Raw genomic sequence first — 14,972 nt, 5'->3', positions numbered from 1 at the left:
CGTTCCACGTAAATGTGGTTAGCCTAGCTTAGCAAAAAGACACTAGCCTGTCTCTGTCCAAAGTTCAAAACTACTCCTACCAACACCTCTAAAGGTCATTAATGAACATTTTGTATTTTCTTTCTGCTTAGCTGCTTCCAGTCTTTATGCTAAACTAGACTAACCACATCCTGACGATCAATCTGAACATGTAACTCATATTTCCTAAAATGTTAAACTATGTCCAGCACAAATTATTATATGTATTAATAAATACAAATAAAACATGAATTTTCACATTATTAACAGTACTGTATTGTGTTGTACAAGTGAACTAGGTGCCTGTTAATGAAGAAGGATTATTTAGCAGGATAACTGTGGGTCTAACCCTGAAACATTGAAAAACCACCTCCTCATCAATCAACTGGAAGGACAAATTGGGCCACCTTTTCTACAGAATCCTAGTATGGAAGAAACACTACAGCCACATTATACTGACAAAAGAAAACAGCACAGAGTGGGATCCTTACAAACTCAGACTTTGCATTAAGTGTCAATCTGTTTTGCCAGGGTTAATAGAGGTTTAGTAAGATCAGTTAGCCTGCCAGTGTTGTTAAATAATCAGTACAAGGCTTGATTAAGAAAATGTTTAAGACCTGCATCCCTAAAATACTAATCTTGTAAGTACTTTCTAGTACTTAAATAATATTTGAATAACGAGAAAAACAAAACAAAATGGAAGAATGCAAAGTGGGGGGGTGGGGGGGGTCTGGGTGAGCTGGTCTAATTGAAGAGGGAAGATCTCGGGTCAGGAGTAGCAGATGGTGGAGGGAACATGGACAGGACACCTTCCACCTGCCTACAGGGCACCCTAGGGTGAGTTAGTGTCTGCTCTATGGGTGAGACAACTGGGTCAGGACAAAGAAGTGGGACAGACCACACACACACGCCACGCACAGACACACATATTACATTTAATTCAAATATAAATAAAACTAAACACTATTAAAATTAAATTCCACTCTACAAAACTACACATTTCCCCCAGTGTGCTCAGGTGAGTTACATTTCCAAAGGTAAAATGTTTTCTGCTTTTGTTCAAGTGTTTAGATGATAGTGGCACCACTGCTGCTTTTAAATACATCTAGCTAAAACCAAAGCAGTATAATACAACAGTATACCCACCTTCATAACGTTATAATTTTCAGTGTTCAGTGAAGGTAGGATTTACTGAAGGACTGCTATGTTACACTGCATTACCTTTAGCTGATGTACCTAATAAACTGCAAACTGAGTGTATTTAGAATGTTTACAAAATGCAGAGATTTAAGCCTTTATCTGACACTGACGTGTATGTACCAGCTTTGCAAGTCCTGCATTCTGCTTCATACGGATCTTGGCCGAGATGAAAACACAGGTATTTTTTATGTGATCCGTCTGTTTGTGTTGCTGGCATTTTTTACTCAGTTCAGGCGCCATGTGCCACTGTTGACAAGCAAGCTGTTGCTGTGATGCTGAGGGTAATGATTGAGATGCAGTTTGACCAATGTTTGCATGAAGAGTGTGTACATGACTGAGCAATGGTGGTGTGCGAGAAGGTGGGACCTAAAGCAATGCAAAAACACACATAATAAATGGCGACTGTAGAAAGCAAAAGCCAAGTCCTAGATATTTTGGCAATTCAAAAATCCCAGCCGGACGCATGTTTTAGGTCCCAAAAAGAGGACATGGAGAATGTATGGTCACCCTAATTCAACACATTAAAATTACAAGAAAGAAAGTCAGGGAAAGTCATCAGAATTGATCATCTGGAGAATACAAATGTAGGTCTAAAATTTCATGGAGATAAATCTATTAATTATTGAAATATTTCAGTCTGTACCAAAGGGGTGGACCAATCGAGTGCCACGCTGCTGTGACTCACATTCGCCAGACACTAAAATAATTTTTTGTTTAGTTGCCTGATGTATGCTCATATTAGAAACAAATATGTTTAAATTTAATTTAATAAAATGAATGCCTCTTCTATGGCACTAGTACAATTTCTGAATAGCATTAGCCTAAAATTAGTGTCTTTTCCAGTATGTCTTTTCAGAATAACTGCAACACATCATCACTGTTTCATCCACAGGCCAAAGGACACAACCACTCCAATCTAAAAAAAACTAATCTCCTCTATGTGTGTGTTTGTGTGTGTGTGTGTGTGTGAGTGAGAGAGAAAGAAAGAGTGCTCCAGTATGAAAGTCATTCCACATCTCATCAGATATTGCGTGTTCTTAGGCATTACCATGGCAACCATACAGCTCTTTTAACACCATGTATGTGTTGGAGGTGTTTGCGTCATTTCTCCTGAGAGAAAAACTGTCTAAGAATAGTCACAGATAGTCTCAGCTATAAATCACACAAAGAATGTGCTTGAAAAAGTCCTAAATAGATGCTACTAACACACAAATATCTACTTTTAAGTTTAGGTTAATAAGAGAACAGCTATTGCATAGAGTAGGCTGATACTTTGTTAACACAATATACTGGTGAATTGAAACAATGCCGTTTATAAGCAGAGCAGAGAAAGAAATGTGAATGTGAGAATGGAAAAATTCATTCTAAACCAACAGGCATAGTAAATGTGTAATTAATTACACATAATCACTAATAAGATCTTATATGTTAAAATCATGAATGTTTTTTTAATCCTATACTGTTGCTCAGTTTTCACTGTGTTTATTGACAGGCTCATTTCAACGTCAGTACATGTCTTAGCTAGGCATGCCATATATGAAATATCCCTTAGTTATGCTGCTACAGAGGGTATGCGCATGACGTCACAGAACGCAGTTACGCTCACTGAGTGGCAGAAAGACAAGCTCAGTGTTAGTTTGAATCAGCTAAAACACAAACAGCACATCTAAAATGGGAAAGAGCTGGACCGCTGGTTCTCTGGTAAGCAGTAAGGATCACTGTTGAGTCTGACTGCCTTTAATTTGAGCAAATAATCACTTGTTTTACTCCCGGTTTGCTAAACGCAGCCATGGTAACAGATGTTTTGCCACTCAGTCCATCGTGTTCCGGAAGGGCAAGTGAATTCAACACCTACCCTCTATTCATAGTTTTCAAGTGACGTCACATTTCATGAAAAACGACAACACTTTGTGTTTGCAGTTTGTTTTCATATCTTTCTTTTTCTTAAGTTGAGAGGTGATCCAAATAAATCTAACTACTTTTGCGGCGTCTCTACGGGGGAGTCGCTTGGTCTGTTGTTTTGCACTCCAGGTACCGCAAATGTCACGTGACTGAAACCTATGAGGCCTAGACTGCCGGGAGATTCCCATGATGCACTGAGCTCCTCTCTCCTCTACTTTCTCTCCCTCTGTATGCAACCTCATCCCATTATTGCATGTTACTAACAACTTCTCCCCTTTCTGGTAGTCTTGTGCTTTCTCGTCCCTCTCCTCTCTCCTCCTATCACTTCCTGCAGGTGTTTCTGGCTCTGGAGCTGCGGAGTCTGGATCTGTGGTTGCGGGTCACCTGCTGCTACCATGTTCCTGCTTGACAACCACTTCTACAATTATTGTCATTATTCCAACTATTATTATCACTAATATTGCTCTGATGATTATTATAATTATTTGTGTTGATATTTTTATTATTATCATTACCAGTGCTACCCCCAACCCAACTGAAAATATTGTTATGCTAAGAATAAATTGGGCTGCTTGGAAATGTCATCAAATTGTACCACATAGTGTGGTACTTTACACATATAGTTATTTGTAAGTGCAGAATTTTTGCTAAGTCAAATTTACATGTATGTATACAGGCTTTTAACACACCACAAATATGTCTATATGAATAGAAAGAGGAGAACCATGTTGATGGCACATTTTGAGCCTTACTCTCAAACAAGATGAAGAGTCTACAGTAACCCCAGCTACTCTGTGGCTGTAGAGAGCTCCTAATGACAATGCTAACATGCTGATGTTTAGCAGTGTTTATCATGTTCACCATCTTAGTTTAGCATTTAAGCATGTGTTTTGCTAGCAGGGTTCCCATCATGGCTTTGGGCACACAGCTTATAATGTTGCCATGAAGACAGTAAGTTAACTGTGGGTTACACTGAACCCTGTTTTTTGCCCATAATGTTTACATTTTGACAAATCTGCATCGTGAAAATTCATACTAAATACCTACTAGTAGTTTCTGTTTTTAATTTTATGTTAGCTTAATTTAGATAAATGCTGATTAGTTTGCTATGGCAACCAGCAGCACTTGTAGAAGCAGCAGCCAGTAGCTCCTTCAAACACTGCTACACTTTTATTTGATACTTGTTTTTTCCAGCTTTATTGCTGAAACATGTGTTACCTAGGACAGAAATACAGTCATTGGAAAAGGAAGACAGGGTTTTTGGATTAAAGAGCAGCATAATTTTAGGCGATCCACCAGCCAGATCAACTGGATCAGGCACCATGCTGGGTGCAGTGATCGCTCAGAGGAGAGTTACGACAGCCTTGATAGAAGCCATGTTTTTTGCACATATAGGTGCTTTTTTGCGCTCTTCCAACAACTGAATCAATCTTGGGAAAAGAAGGGAAATTCACTTGTCCCATTGTGACTTCTGATCAGTGGAGGCTGTTACAAAAATACATAATCTCACTTTATCACAGCTCTGAAACCAATGTCAGGGTCCAGACTAGGTTAGTCTTAGTAACTGAATTTACCATCATACTAACACAGAGAAGAATCCTGGACAAGACAGTGTAATGACTTACCATACTAACCTCAGGGCCAGAGACTCTGGAGATGCCACTTTCACTGTCTCCCTCTGAGAAAGAGCCTGATTCGTCGCTGGAGTTGCCACCACTGGCACCAAATGCCCTTTCACTTTTGATCTTGGTGCAACCCTGAGAGAAGACTACGTCTCCACTGTGGGGATTCCTCTGCTCCACAACCCCAGCCAGGCAGTGAGACAGTCCAGAGGTGGAACCTGAGTGCGGGGATGAGGATAAGTCAAACTGGGGAAAGCTGGAAGGTGAGCTACCACTGCCTGTGTCCTCTGGGTAAGAGAATGAGGAACGGGAGCTAGAAGTCTGGGTTGGGGGCTCAGAAGGAGGAGGGGAGTGTGCTGATGCCTTGATGGGAACAGGGCAGCTGGTGGTGAGGTATGACTGACCAGAAAAAGGAGCTTCTCCCTGCATCAGGGTTGAAACTTTATCTGTGACCTTCTCATCCACGTAAGAATGGGCAAACATTTGTTGCTCGCCAGCTGCTGAAGAGAAAATGACACTGCGTCTGTCTAACTCCCCCTCATGTTTAGAGGAGGAGGCTTTGGACACTGGTCTTTCCATGTTCTTGCCAATGCCAGTCAGGGCTGCTGGTATTACATCTGCAATGCCGGTCTTGGGGTTCACTTGACCCAGAGGTTCCCTCTTATAACTCTGCCTGTCTTTGATCAGTTCCCTGTAGTGGTTGAGGGACAGTCTGTTGGTGAGTAGCTGCTGGATGGTGGTGCTGGGCACGCTACTGAGATCTAGGCCACCTCTCTGAAGGTAGGAGCGCAGGCAGGAAGAGGGTGAACCTTGGCTCGGAGAGTGCTCAGTTGCTACTGGAACCCCTTCTAACTCTAGCTCCATCTCCAGTACTTCCTCAGTACACAATTCTGGGTTGCAACCACTTCTTTCATCTTCTTCCTCAAAAATAAATGGTTCCTGTTTGATCCTGGAGGGTATAAGAAGAGTTTGTGGAGCAGTACTACTGTCTGCAAGCTGTGAGCTCATTGGACTGACTGTATGGTTGGCCAAAATGACATCATCACTGCCATGATGGTTTTCTCCATTGTGCTTGTTGTCAAAGATCTGGTACTGATGTTTCCTGTATCTAGGACATTGAGAAAGGTCAGCGTTAAGTGATACAGTGCTTTGCTGCCTGGTCTCTGCTGAATCATCCGAGGATATTTCCTCAGAAAAGACTGTATCCTCGGCTGTGATGTCATCATCATATTCCTTGCCATTACTGGCATTTTGGCTGTCATTCTGTAGCTGAGCTTGAAGAAATCTAAAGCAAGAGTCTTCCAAATTGTGAACACCCAGGAAGTCAGCACACAGGATGACCTCATGGATGTTTTCCTGACTTAAAACCAGCTTGGCTGTGTAGGCAAACTGGAGCAGTGGAGCAAAACCCTTAGCTGTCACCTGTAGATGAGAGTGGAGAAGAAATTTCAATAAGTCTGAGATGAAAGAATGGTTTAACTATAAGTGCCTTGAAGAGGCCACTTAAAAGAAAGTAAATATTACATGAAAAAGATTCCTATTTTGTCGAGTAGTACCTCAACAGGAATTGCCTTTAGCCTATACAACAATTCACATGTTAAGTTTAGTATAATGTACATTTCCACAACACTTGTTCTACCAGCTCGTGTGATACTCACCACTCTGCTGCTCTGGTGTCTCTTTTTTAAAAGAAATAATGTTTTCATACTCCATTTAATCCCATTAGTTTTCATCTTTGCTTTGGTGTACTGATGGAATTAGTGCTGAGAAAATTGACAATGAATTTATCGACACCAAAACATGGAGGAAGTTTTGAGTTTGCATTAACTCAATAACAGGGGAAAACTGGAAATGGAGGGCAGGAGGGCAATGAAGTGGGTCAACAGCAGGAAAGCGGCTGGTCTAGATGGCATCTCTGGATGGGTTCTCATGTCCTATGCTGACATCCTGGCTCCAGTGTTCACAACCATCTTTAACCTCTCTCTGGCCCGGTCCGTGGTCCCCACATGCTTCAAACAGCCCATTATCATCTGTGTGCCAAAGATAACTTGCCCTGCCTGCCTGAATGAATACCTTGCAGTAGCCCTTACCTCAGTAGCCATGAAGCGCTGTGAGAGGTTAGTATAGACTACATCTGCTCCTCTCTAACAAACAGAAACTTAGACCCCCTGCAATTTGCTTACCGCCCAAAAGCAATCTACAGATAATGCAATCTCCCATGTACTGCACACCACACTCTCCCATCTTGGCAACAGGGAAGTGGACTATGTCAGATTGCTGATCTAAAGTGTAATTTATACTTCTACGTCGAATCGACAGTGTAGCCTCTGCGTAGCCCCGTAGCCTATGCCATAGCCTGACGTGCACCTCCTGAAAAATTTAACTACACGTCGAGGCGACGTGGACTGTAAGAACTGTGATTGGTCAGCTGGGTAGCCTGTGTCTCTGAGCCGACAGGAAGTGCCCTGTGCTTTGAAGTAAATTTCACTAGCGGCCAAACCAGTGAGCAAAATGACTCGTATCACTATCAGAATTTGATCCATTCGGTCGATAACATTTGAAAAGTCTATACCAGCCGCACATATACAGTTTTACACCCATTCACGTTAGCGGAGGGCTAAACTGGAAGTTAGGCTGCTCGGCCGACAAAAGTCAACACAGTCGACGCTGTAGCGCTACTGCCGACTAGTGTTTGGCGGTGTAATTCCAGAACTAGGGAGATACAAACGCACAAGTATTGTGTAGTTACGCCGTAGGCTACGCACATAGTCCCGACACGGGAGTATAAATTATGCTTTAGACTTTAGCTCTATTGCCCCACCCAGGCTGGCCAGTAAACTGACAAACCTGGGTCTGAATAACCCTGTGTGCAACTGGATTCTGGATTTTCTTACCACTAGACATCACATGGTCAGGGTGGGCGGAAACACCTCGAACCCCCTCACCCTCAGCACTGGGGTCCCCCAAGGTTATCTGCTGAGCCCTCTGTTGTACTCCTTATTCACAAAGGACTGCGTGGCCGTACACATCTCCAACATGTATGTATGTAAGTATGAATCAAATATGTTGGGTAGCAAATCTAATACCAAGGGTTTTGTCTGTTATGCTTATTCTACCTTCTGCCAAATCTTGGGCTGTGAGGTGTTGGGGGTAAAAAAGAAAGGGGAAGAAGATCTAGGTCATGCCTCTAAGGAAGGGGATTGGTCAGATATATGTTTGAATGGTCAATATTTCTCCTTCAACATTAGACATAAAAAATTGCCCTTGTTACAGCAAATAAATGTATGGCGCTACATTGGAGGGATGTAGTAGACTGACTTGTTACTATTTGTATTAGGCCCTGTGTAAAGTTACAGGGACAATACAGGTGGGGAGGGATGACAGATGTTTATTATGTGAACTGTTAACACAATTGCTGTAGAAAATCAATAGATATAGTCAAGGGCAACTGGACTTGGTTGAAGATACTAGAAGATGTTTTGTCCCTCATGTAAGAGACTTCTTCAATTCTGAAATGTCAGTCGTTATGGTCGTTAGAGCCACCCGTGGCCAAGTCTGAACGATAAGTGGTGGCATCAGTGGCGGTTCTACACCAATTTTATTCAGGGGGCCAGGCTGGGGCCAGTTGTTTTGTCAGAGGGGCCCATTCAATCTGGGACAAAAGAGACGAAGGCAATGTTCAAATTTTCAAAATGTCTTGTTTGGTATATAAGGTAATGTTTCAGTAACTTAGTTATTTGTTTCAGTAACAGGATCTTTTCAGTAACTTAGTTATAGTTTTATTAAATTACATTTTACAAAAAAAACTTTCCTGTTAAATTTAGCTCAAGTTACAGTACATTCTTTGATGCAACACTTATTTGTAAGGCTTAATGAACAGTAGAAGCTCTAGTGTACTAGACATTCTCTGGATCCCAGTTTGTATTTTGTATCCCACTATAACTTTTGCTAGGAAACAACAAACTTCTCCATATTCACTCCTGTTATTAGTCCTGATGTGAAGTATACACAAAATTACATACTTGATAGTAGGCCATCACCTGTGCTTTATAAAGGGGGGATACGCTTTATGGCAGGTTGAAAAACAGTCTGAAATAAAATGTATGCCACTATAACTTTTGCTAGGAAACAACAAACTTCTCCATATTCACTCCTGTTATTAGTCCTGATGTGAAGTATACACAAAATTACATACTTGATCATCTGTGCTTTATAAAGGGGAATACATATTTTGGTAGACTGCATGTCCAGCCTGGTAGGACCAGTAGGCTACTGTTATCTTTTTGTGTATGAAAAGTGCTGTTTAAATGCAATGCATTAATAAATTGTTATGATAATAATTTACCCTTTAAGGAGGGGGACTCAGAACAATTTCCAGCAATCTCCAAAGGAAACATGGAGTAGAAGGAGAAATATTGTCTACAATTCTGCCTACAGTTTAATGTACATTTCGTTGCAAGGAAGATATGTTACTATGATCACTGCAGACCAGGGCTGTTCAATTACAGATTCGATTAGGCTGGATTTTAAATCCAGGACACAGAGATGGGCCGGACATTTTCTCATGAGTTGGGATCATTAGGAATAAGTGACACACTTGTATTGGTAATCCTTATTGGTTCAGTTCTTTATCAATGCTCTTATCAGTCCTATTTATTACTAAATAATAGCATATATTATTAAAAAAAATGATTTAACATTTTTTATTAACTAAATGTTTCTAGAACAGCAACAGGCTTTACAACAGCAAAGTCACTAATAGCTCACTGGAAACAATTCTAACATGTCAGTAAAATAAATCCTAAGATTGGCGGTGATCGGTACAGCACATGTGAAACTCAACCATGATGATAAGGAAACGATAAGCTCACTCTTTAGCGACTTCCATTCACTATACATGTAGTTTACTTTTGTTGTCATACATATTAGATTATGTGCTGGGCCACATGGAGGTTGCCAGTTCAGTGGGGGGGCAGAGGTGGAAAGTAACGAATTACCAGTGTTGGGCAAGTTACTCAGAAATTGTAATATATTACAATTACGTATTACTCCTTAAAAAAGTAATATTATTACTATTATTATTATTTACTTGTAACTGGGTGATAAAAGTACGCCACTCTCTCCCGACGAGTCCAAGCATGAGTGACAGAAGCTGCTGGGCTTTCTTTCTGTAAGTTTCACGTCGCTGTGCTGCTTCAGCAGACGCTTCAATAAATCAGATGCAGAAATGTTCGTGGTTCAAAGCTTTTTGCTGGTCGCACAGAGTTTACAACAGACGACAATGTTCTTTGCATCTTAGACTGTGACACAATAATGGCAGCAGCTACTTCCAGCTGTGGAAAGAACGCCTCTCTCCCTCGCTCTCCTTTCTTCCTTTAGTGTTTGGCTATCAGCGGACATGAACAACAAAGTCTGGTCCCTCTGAGCTGCCGCACAGTCGTGGATTTACATCAAGGATTCAGTTCAGTAACGAGTAACGCAGCGTTACTTGCCTTAGTAACTAGTAATAATAATACAGTTTTAGAAAAGTAATTAGTTACACTACTTAGTTAGTGGGAAAAGTAATATTATTACAGTAACATACAACAGTACATTATTACTGCCCAACACTGCGAATTACAATTACTCACGTTACTGAGTAGCTTTTTTGTATACTTGTACTTTTTGAAGTAGTTTTTTAAATCAGTAATTTTACTTTTACTTAAGCATCTTTTGTTTAAAGTATTGTACGTCGCTACATTTTCAATCACATCCGTTACTGAGTAAAAAGAAGTTGAAGGAAAAACTTGCAACCACTTTGGCTTCAAGTGCAAGAGAACAACAGCTTTATCATGTAGTGTAAGCTGTGAAAAAATGCTTACACTACATTAACAATGCTTACTGCTAATGCAAACGGAACATTTCCTGCTGCTGCAGCTTCACATAAAAGCATTTAAATTGTGAAAAACAAGATGACAAGTAGACCGCTACAATGCGGCTACACAACAAGACAACCATCATTTTCATCAGTTTACTGACAGCGGACCAGTTGAAATGTTGCAGTAAGTAATGCAACAGTCAGCAGCAGACACAGAGAGCTGTTAGATACAGAGCTGCACACCTCCACCTTCTCAGCCAGGTAACCAGCTCCTTTCCCTTTCGCTGTTCGCAGACTCATGTTGTGTGCAGCATAAAGTCAGATCATGACTGCTCACATAATTATGGAAAATACCAATAACTGCCCGACAATAGTTTGTTTTGCTGCCCCAGACTTCTGTGCCCGGTGGTATTAAAAGGCATCTGTTAGCACCAGTAACTGCGGGTGTCTCACGCACAATAACGGCACAGCTGCATAATAGTGTCAACAGCGGTTAATTAATGCCAATCAGAGTTACATTTACAATTAGGCTACAGATTTGAACCATCACTCCTCAGTGAACTCCTTGGCTGCAGTCTGAGAGCACTTTCTAGTTAAGTAGGCCTATGAGGATTTAGCATTATGGATTTAGGTCTACCATGTTTTTAGGAGTCTGTTCACCCTGTTATAAGCTAATAAAAACATTACTGTAGCGAAAGTTGAAAATATTAAACAGTAATATGGCAAGTACAAATGTTTTTGAAAGTATGGCCCCCACAGTGTCTGCTTAGAACAAATGTAGTTGAGGACCCCTGGTGTAGAGGTCAGTTAAATAAAAGCCTACTTCCATTGGAGGTTAATAATTTTTTAATTTTTCATAGTTTATTTTGCTGTAAAAAGGACAGTCCATGCGAAAGCTAGTGCAGTGAAAAACATCCAAGATCAAATGTGGACACTCATGTGCATCAGTCTCCACAATGGACTGTGAAGGGGCTGTAAAGCCAAGATGCTTTGCTTCTAACAGCCAAAAAGACATCGGTGCATGACAATGGCATTGGCTACTTGCTGGTAACTAGTTATTTATTATACTAAGGCTCATGATATCCCAATAAAATGACCACCTGTTTGAATGTAAATAGGGATATAACTTCAGATACTGTCCAGTGTTTCCTGTTTTCCCAGTCCAGTGCGGCCCGCCAGAGTCTAATCCGTCCACAGTTTGCTAATGAGGCAAAAACATTCTCAAACTTCTCATTATAACATAAACTGTCTCTGTCTAACGTTGTTTTTTGCCATTGATTTGGCATAGTATCTGTCTAACTAAAATTGAAAGCACTATATGGCTTTGTTCCCTTATCAAATCGCAAAACACTGCAATTTAATTAAATAAAGAATTTAAATACTATAAATAAAATAAGATATTAAATCAATATAAATAAGTTATTTAAGGAAGTTAAAAAAGTAATTAAGTAACTTTTACTTTAAATTTTAAATGAGCTACTTTTACTTTTACTTGAGTAGATTTTTAACAGTAATTTTACTTGTACTTAAGTAAAAGTTCATCAAAGTAATCATACTTTTACTTATATTTTTGTACTCTTTCCACCTCTGCCCCTAGCTCATGTTCCAGTGGGTGGTGGGAATGGAAAAGTAAGTCCAGTTGGCCGTGACTTTAACCTTCTTTGGATGGCAGGTCTGATGCAGTGGTACCAGGACAACCAACTCTCCCTGAATGTCATTAAAACCAAGGAGCTGATTGTGGACTGTGCCAGGAAGCATCAGGGTTCTGGAAATTGGTGGGACTCCAATGGAGAGGATGAGCAGCATTAAGTACCTCAGTGTGCACGTTACAGAGGACTTGAAATCGACTACACATTTTGACACTGTGATAGCAAAGGCAAGACAGTGCCTGCATCACCTGAGACAGCTGAAGAAATTCAAGGTTTCACAGAAAGTCCTTCTTAACTGAACTTTTATCATGTCAGTCACTGAACTCAGTTTCCCAGGAATCCTTCAAAAATCTTTCTTTTTTCATTATTGCTGAAGTAGTTGCCTTTGCATCTAAAGGTGAATGTTCATTCATTATAGACATTGACAATGAACTTCAGGATGTAGCTGTTCACAAATACTGTACAGTATGTAGCCTATGCAAAAACAGGGGTAGGGTGGATGAGGAGAGGGAGATTGGTGTCACTGGAGTTACAGACCAGCGTTTCCTCTGGAGGCAAAAATTCCCAACCTGGCTTTCACTATCTGGCCATCTAATCATCCCCCATTGTAACTGGCTCAATGTTTCCATCCCTCTCTGCCTCAAGCTGATGTGTGGTGAGCTGCCGTGCATCACCCAGGTGGGTGCTACACATTGGTGGTGGTTGAGGTGAGTTCCCCCTACTTCACTGTGAAGTGCTTTGAGTTTCCACAATAATTAGCCACTCTGTTGTCATGTGACTCGTTAGTGTTACAAAGTGGGAATGGGGAGCAGTTGTGTTAAATTTGGTGTTATCACTCTCACACTCCCTCATACTGGCATGCATGGCACCTCATGGCAAAGAACTCTGAGGATCTGAAAAAAGAATGGTTGCTCTACATAATGGTGGACTAGGCTTAACAAAATTGCCAAGTGTCATTTCTTCAGTGTTATAATATAATCAAATATTTACACAAATGTGAGGGGTGTCCTCACTTTGGCTAATACTCTGCCGACAGCTAACAGTACTTCTACACATAGATAAACAAAGGTGCTCTGTTCACTTCGTGCTGTTTGAGGGAGAAAAGTTTCATGGGCGTCGAGAGTTCAGGGGTCTCATTTATAAACGGTGCGTACGTATAAAACAGGGATGGAAACGTGCGTACACCACTTCCCAAGCAAAGGTTGTGATCTATAAAAACAAACTTGACGGGAGCCTAAAGCGGCACATAAAGAGGAGAAATTAGAAACGGCGACTCGCATGGCAGAAGGATGAAACTGTTTGAAGTGAATAGTCCTACAACTGTGTAAAATATATCAAAATATTACCTCAGAGTAGTATAGCCTTTCTAAATAATCAGACACTCGTTTGATTGATTTTCCCTGCAGTGCGCAATAAAAAAACATAATTTAAGATAATTTGCGGTGCACAAAAAAGAACCATGACTGAGAATAATAAACACAAGCGGAGATTCTGTTTCTGCAAAAGAACACCTCAAATGTGTTGGACCGTTTAATCAAGAATCATATTAATTAATAGGCCTACATGCATGCATTGAAATTTATTCTCATAAATACACGAGGACAAATTATATTTACATTGATGCCGTTTTCAATGCGTCAGTCGAGCAAATATGAGAGCAGAGTTTCATGTATTGTTATCACATGTTTGTTACCTTATTGAGCCAAACGCTGTACGCAGCGTGTGGATGTGATGCTCTGCTTGTTATGGAAAATAACACTATTTTATTGTCATTTACAACAAGTCACAGGCTATTTCTTTTAATTCAACGCCAGCCTCGTTAACTGAGTCGAGTGTTTGTGTAGCCTAAATACATGTTTAAACACAGGTGGAATGCATTTGGTTTAATCTCTTTTCAAACGAGGAAATGCAAATTAGTACCGGGGTCATCCTGTCTTGTGTGTGTGTGTCCCCCTCCGGTCAGTACTACTCAAGAGGAATGCTCCTTTGCCCCCTTTCCTCCAGTGCACAACCGTTGCATGAAAGTGCGTTTTTTACCCACCAAACAACTTCAGCTTCACCTAAAGGAATGTCAGTGTCACACTGAGTTAAATCTCGTTTTGTAGCTTTTCTGTCAGAATTGCCTCCTTTTCTTCCTGCAGTCAGGACGTATTAATATTAATGAGGGGCGTTTCACTGACCATTTATAGGCAACTATGGGCGTTTGAAGGGTCGGACATGGAGCTCCCTCACATGCGCCACATTTCAAGTTGATTGTGATTTATAAAGGGAACTTGCTTACAAGTGTGCAATATTTTTTGGCGTACGCCATTTTTGGCTTTTGGCCGCACGTACACTTTTAGTGAGGTTTCTACACACAGTTTTATAAATGAGACCCCTGATCTTTGTTATGTAATTTAATAACAAATAATAATAATAAACCCACAACTGCATCCCCCAACATGGAGAGAACTCGTTGTGAAGTTTGCGGATGACACCACCATCGTCAGCCGGATTTCAAACAACGATGAGACTTCATATCGGGAGGAAATTGAAATTGATCAATCTTGCAGAGTGGTGCTCAGAGAACAACCTACTGCTCAACGTCAGCAAAATCAAAGAGCTGATCATTGATTTCAGGAAACAGGAGATAAAGACACACACTCCTGTCTACATCAGTGGTGCTGAGGTAGAGCAGGTGAACAGTTTCAGGTTCCTGGGAATCAGCATCACAGAGAAGCTGAA

At 40.7% G+C, this 14,972-nt stretch overlaps 1 protein-coding gene across 2 annotated transcripts in view; it reads right to left on the bottom strand.

Annotated features, from left to right (window-relative positions):
* Positions 1–14,972, bottom strand: part of LOC119910643 (transcription regulator protein BACH2-like) — a 91,547-nt gene that overhangs the window by 13,872 nt on the left and 62,703 nt on the right. Inside the window, exon 3 of one of the 2 annotated variants that reach the window (XM_038729352.1) lies at positions 4,746–6,164. In XM_038729352.1, the coding sequence (XP_038585280.1) occupies positions 4,746–6,164 (1,419 nt within the window). The remainder of the gene's footprint in view (positions 1–4,745; positions 6,165–14,972) is intronic. The other variant, XM_038729353.1, reaches the window with a different exon arrangement.

This window comes from Micropterus salmoides, unplaced genomic scaffold (genome assembly GCF_014851395.1).
Source record: "Micropterus salmoides isolate LMB-PRFRI ecotype aquatic unplaced genomic scaffold, ASM1485139v1 Ms_hic_scaffold_19, whole genome shotgun sequence".
NCBI lineage: Eukaryota > Metazoa > Chordata > Actinopteri > Centrarchiformes > Centrarchidae > Micropterus > Micropterus salmoides.
This window is presented reverse-complemented; position numbering and strand designations above follow the sequence as displayed.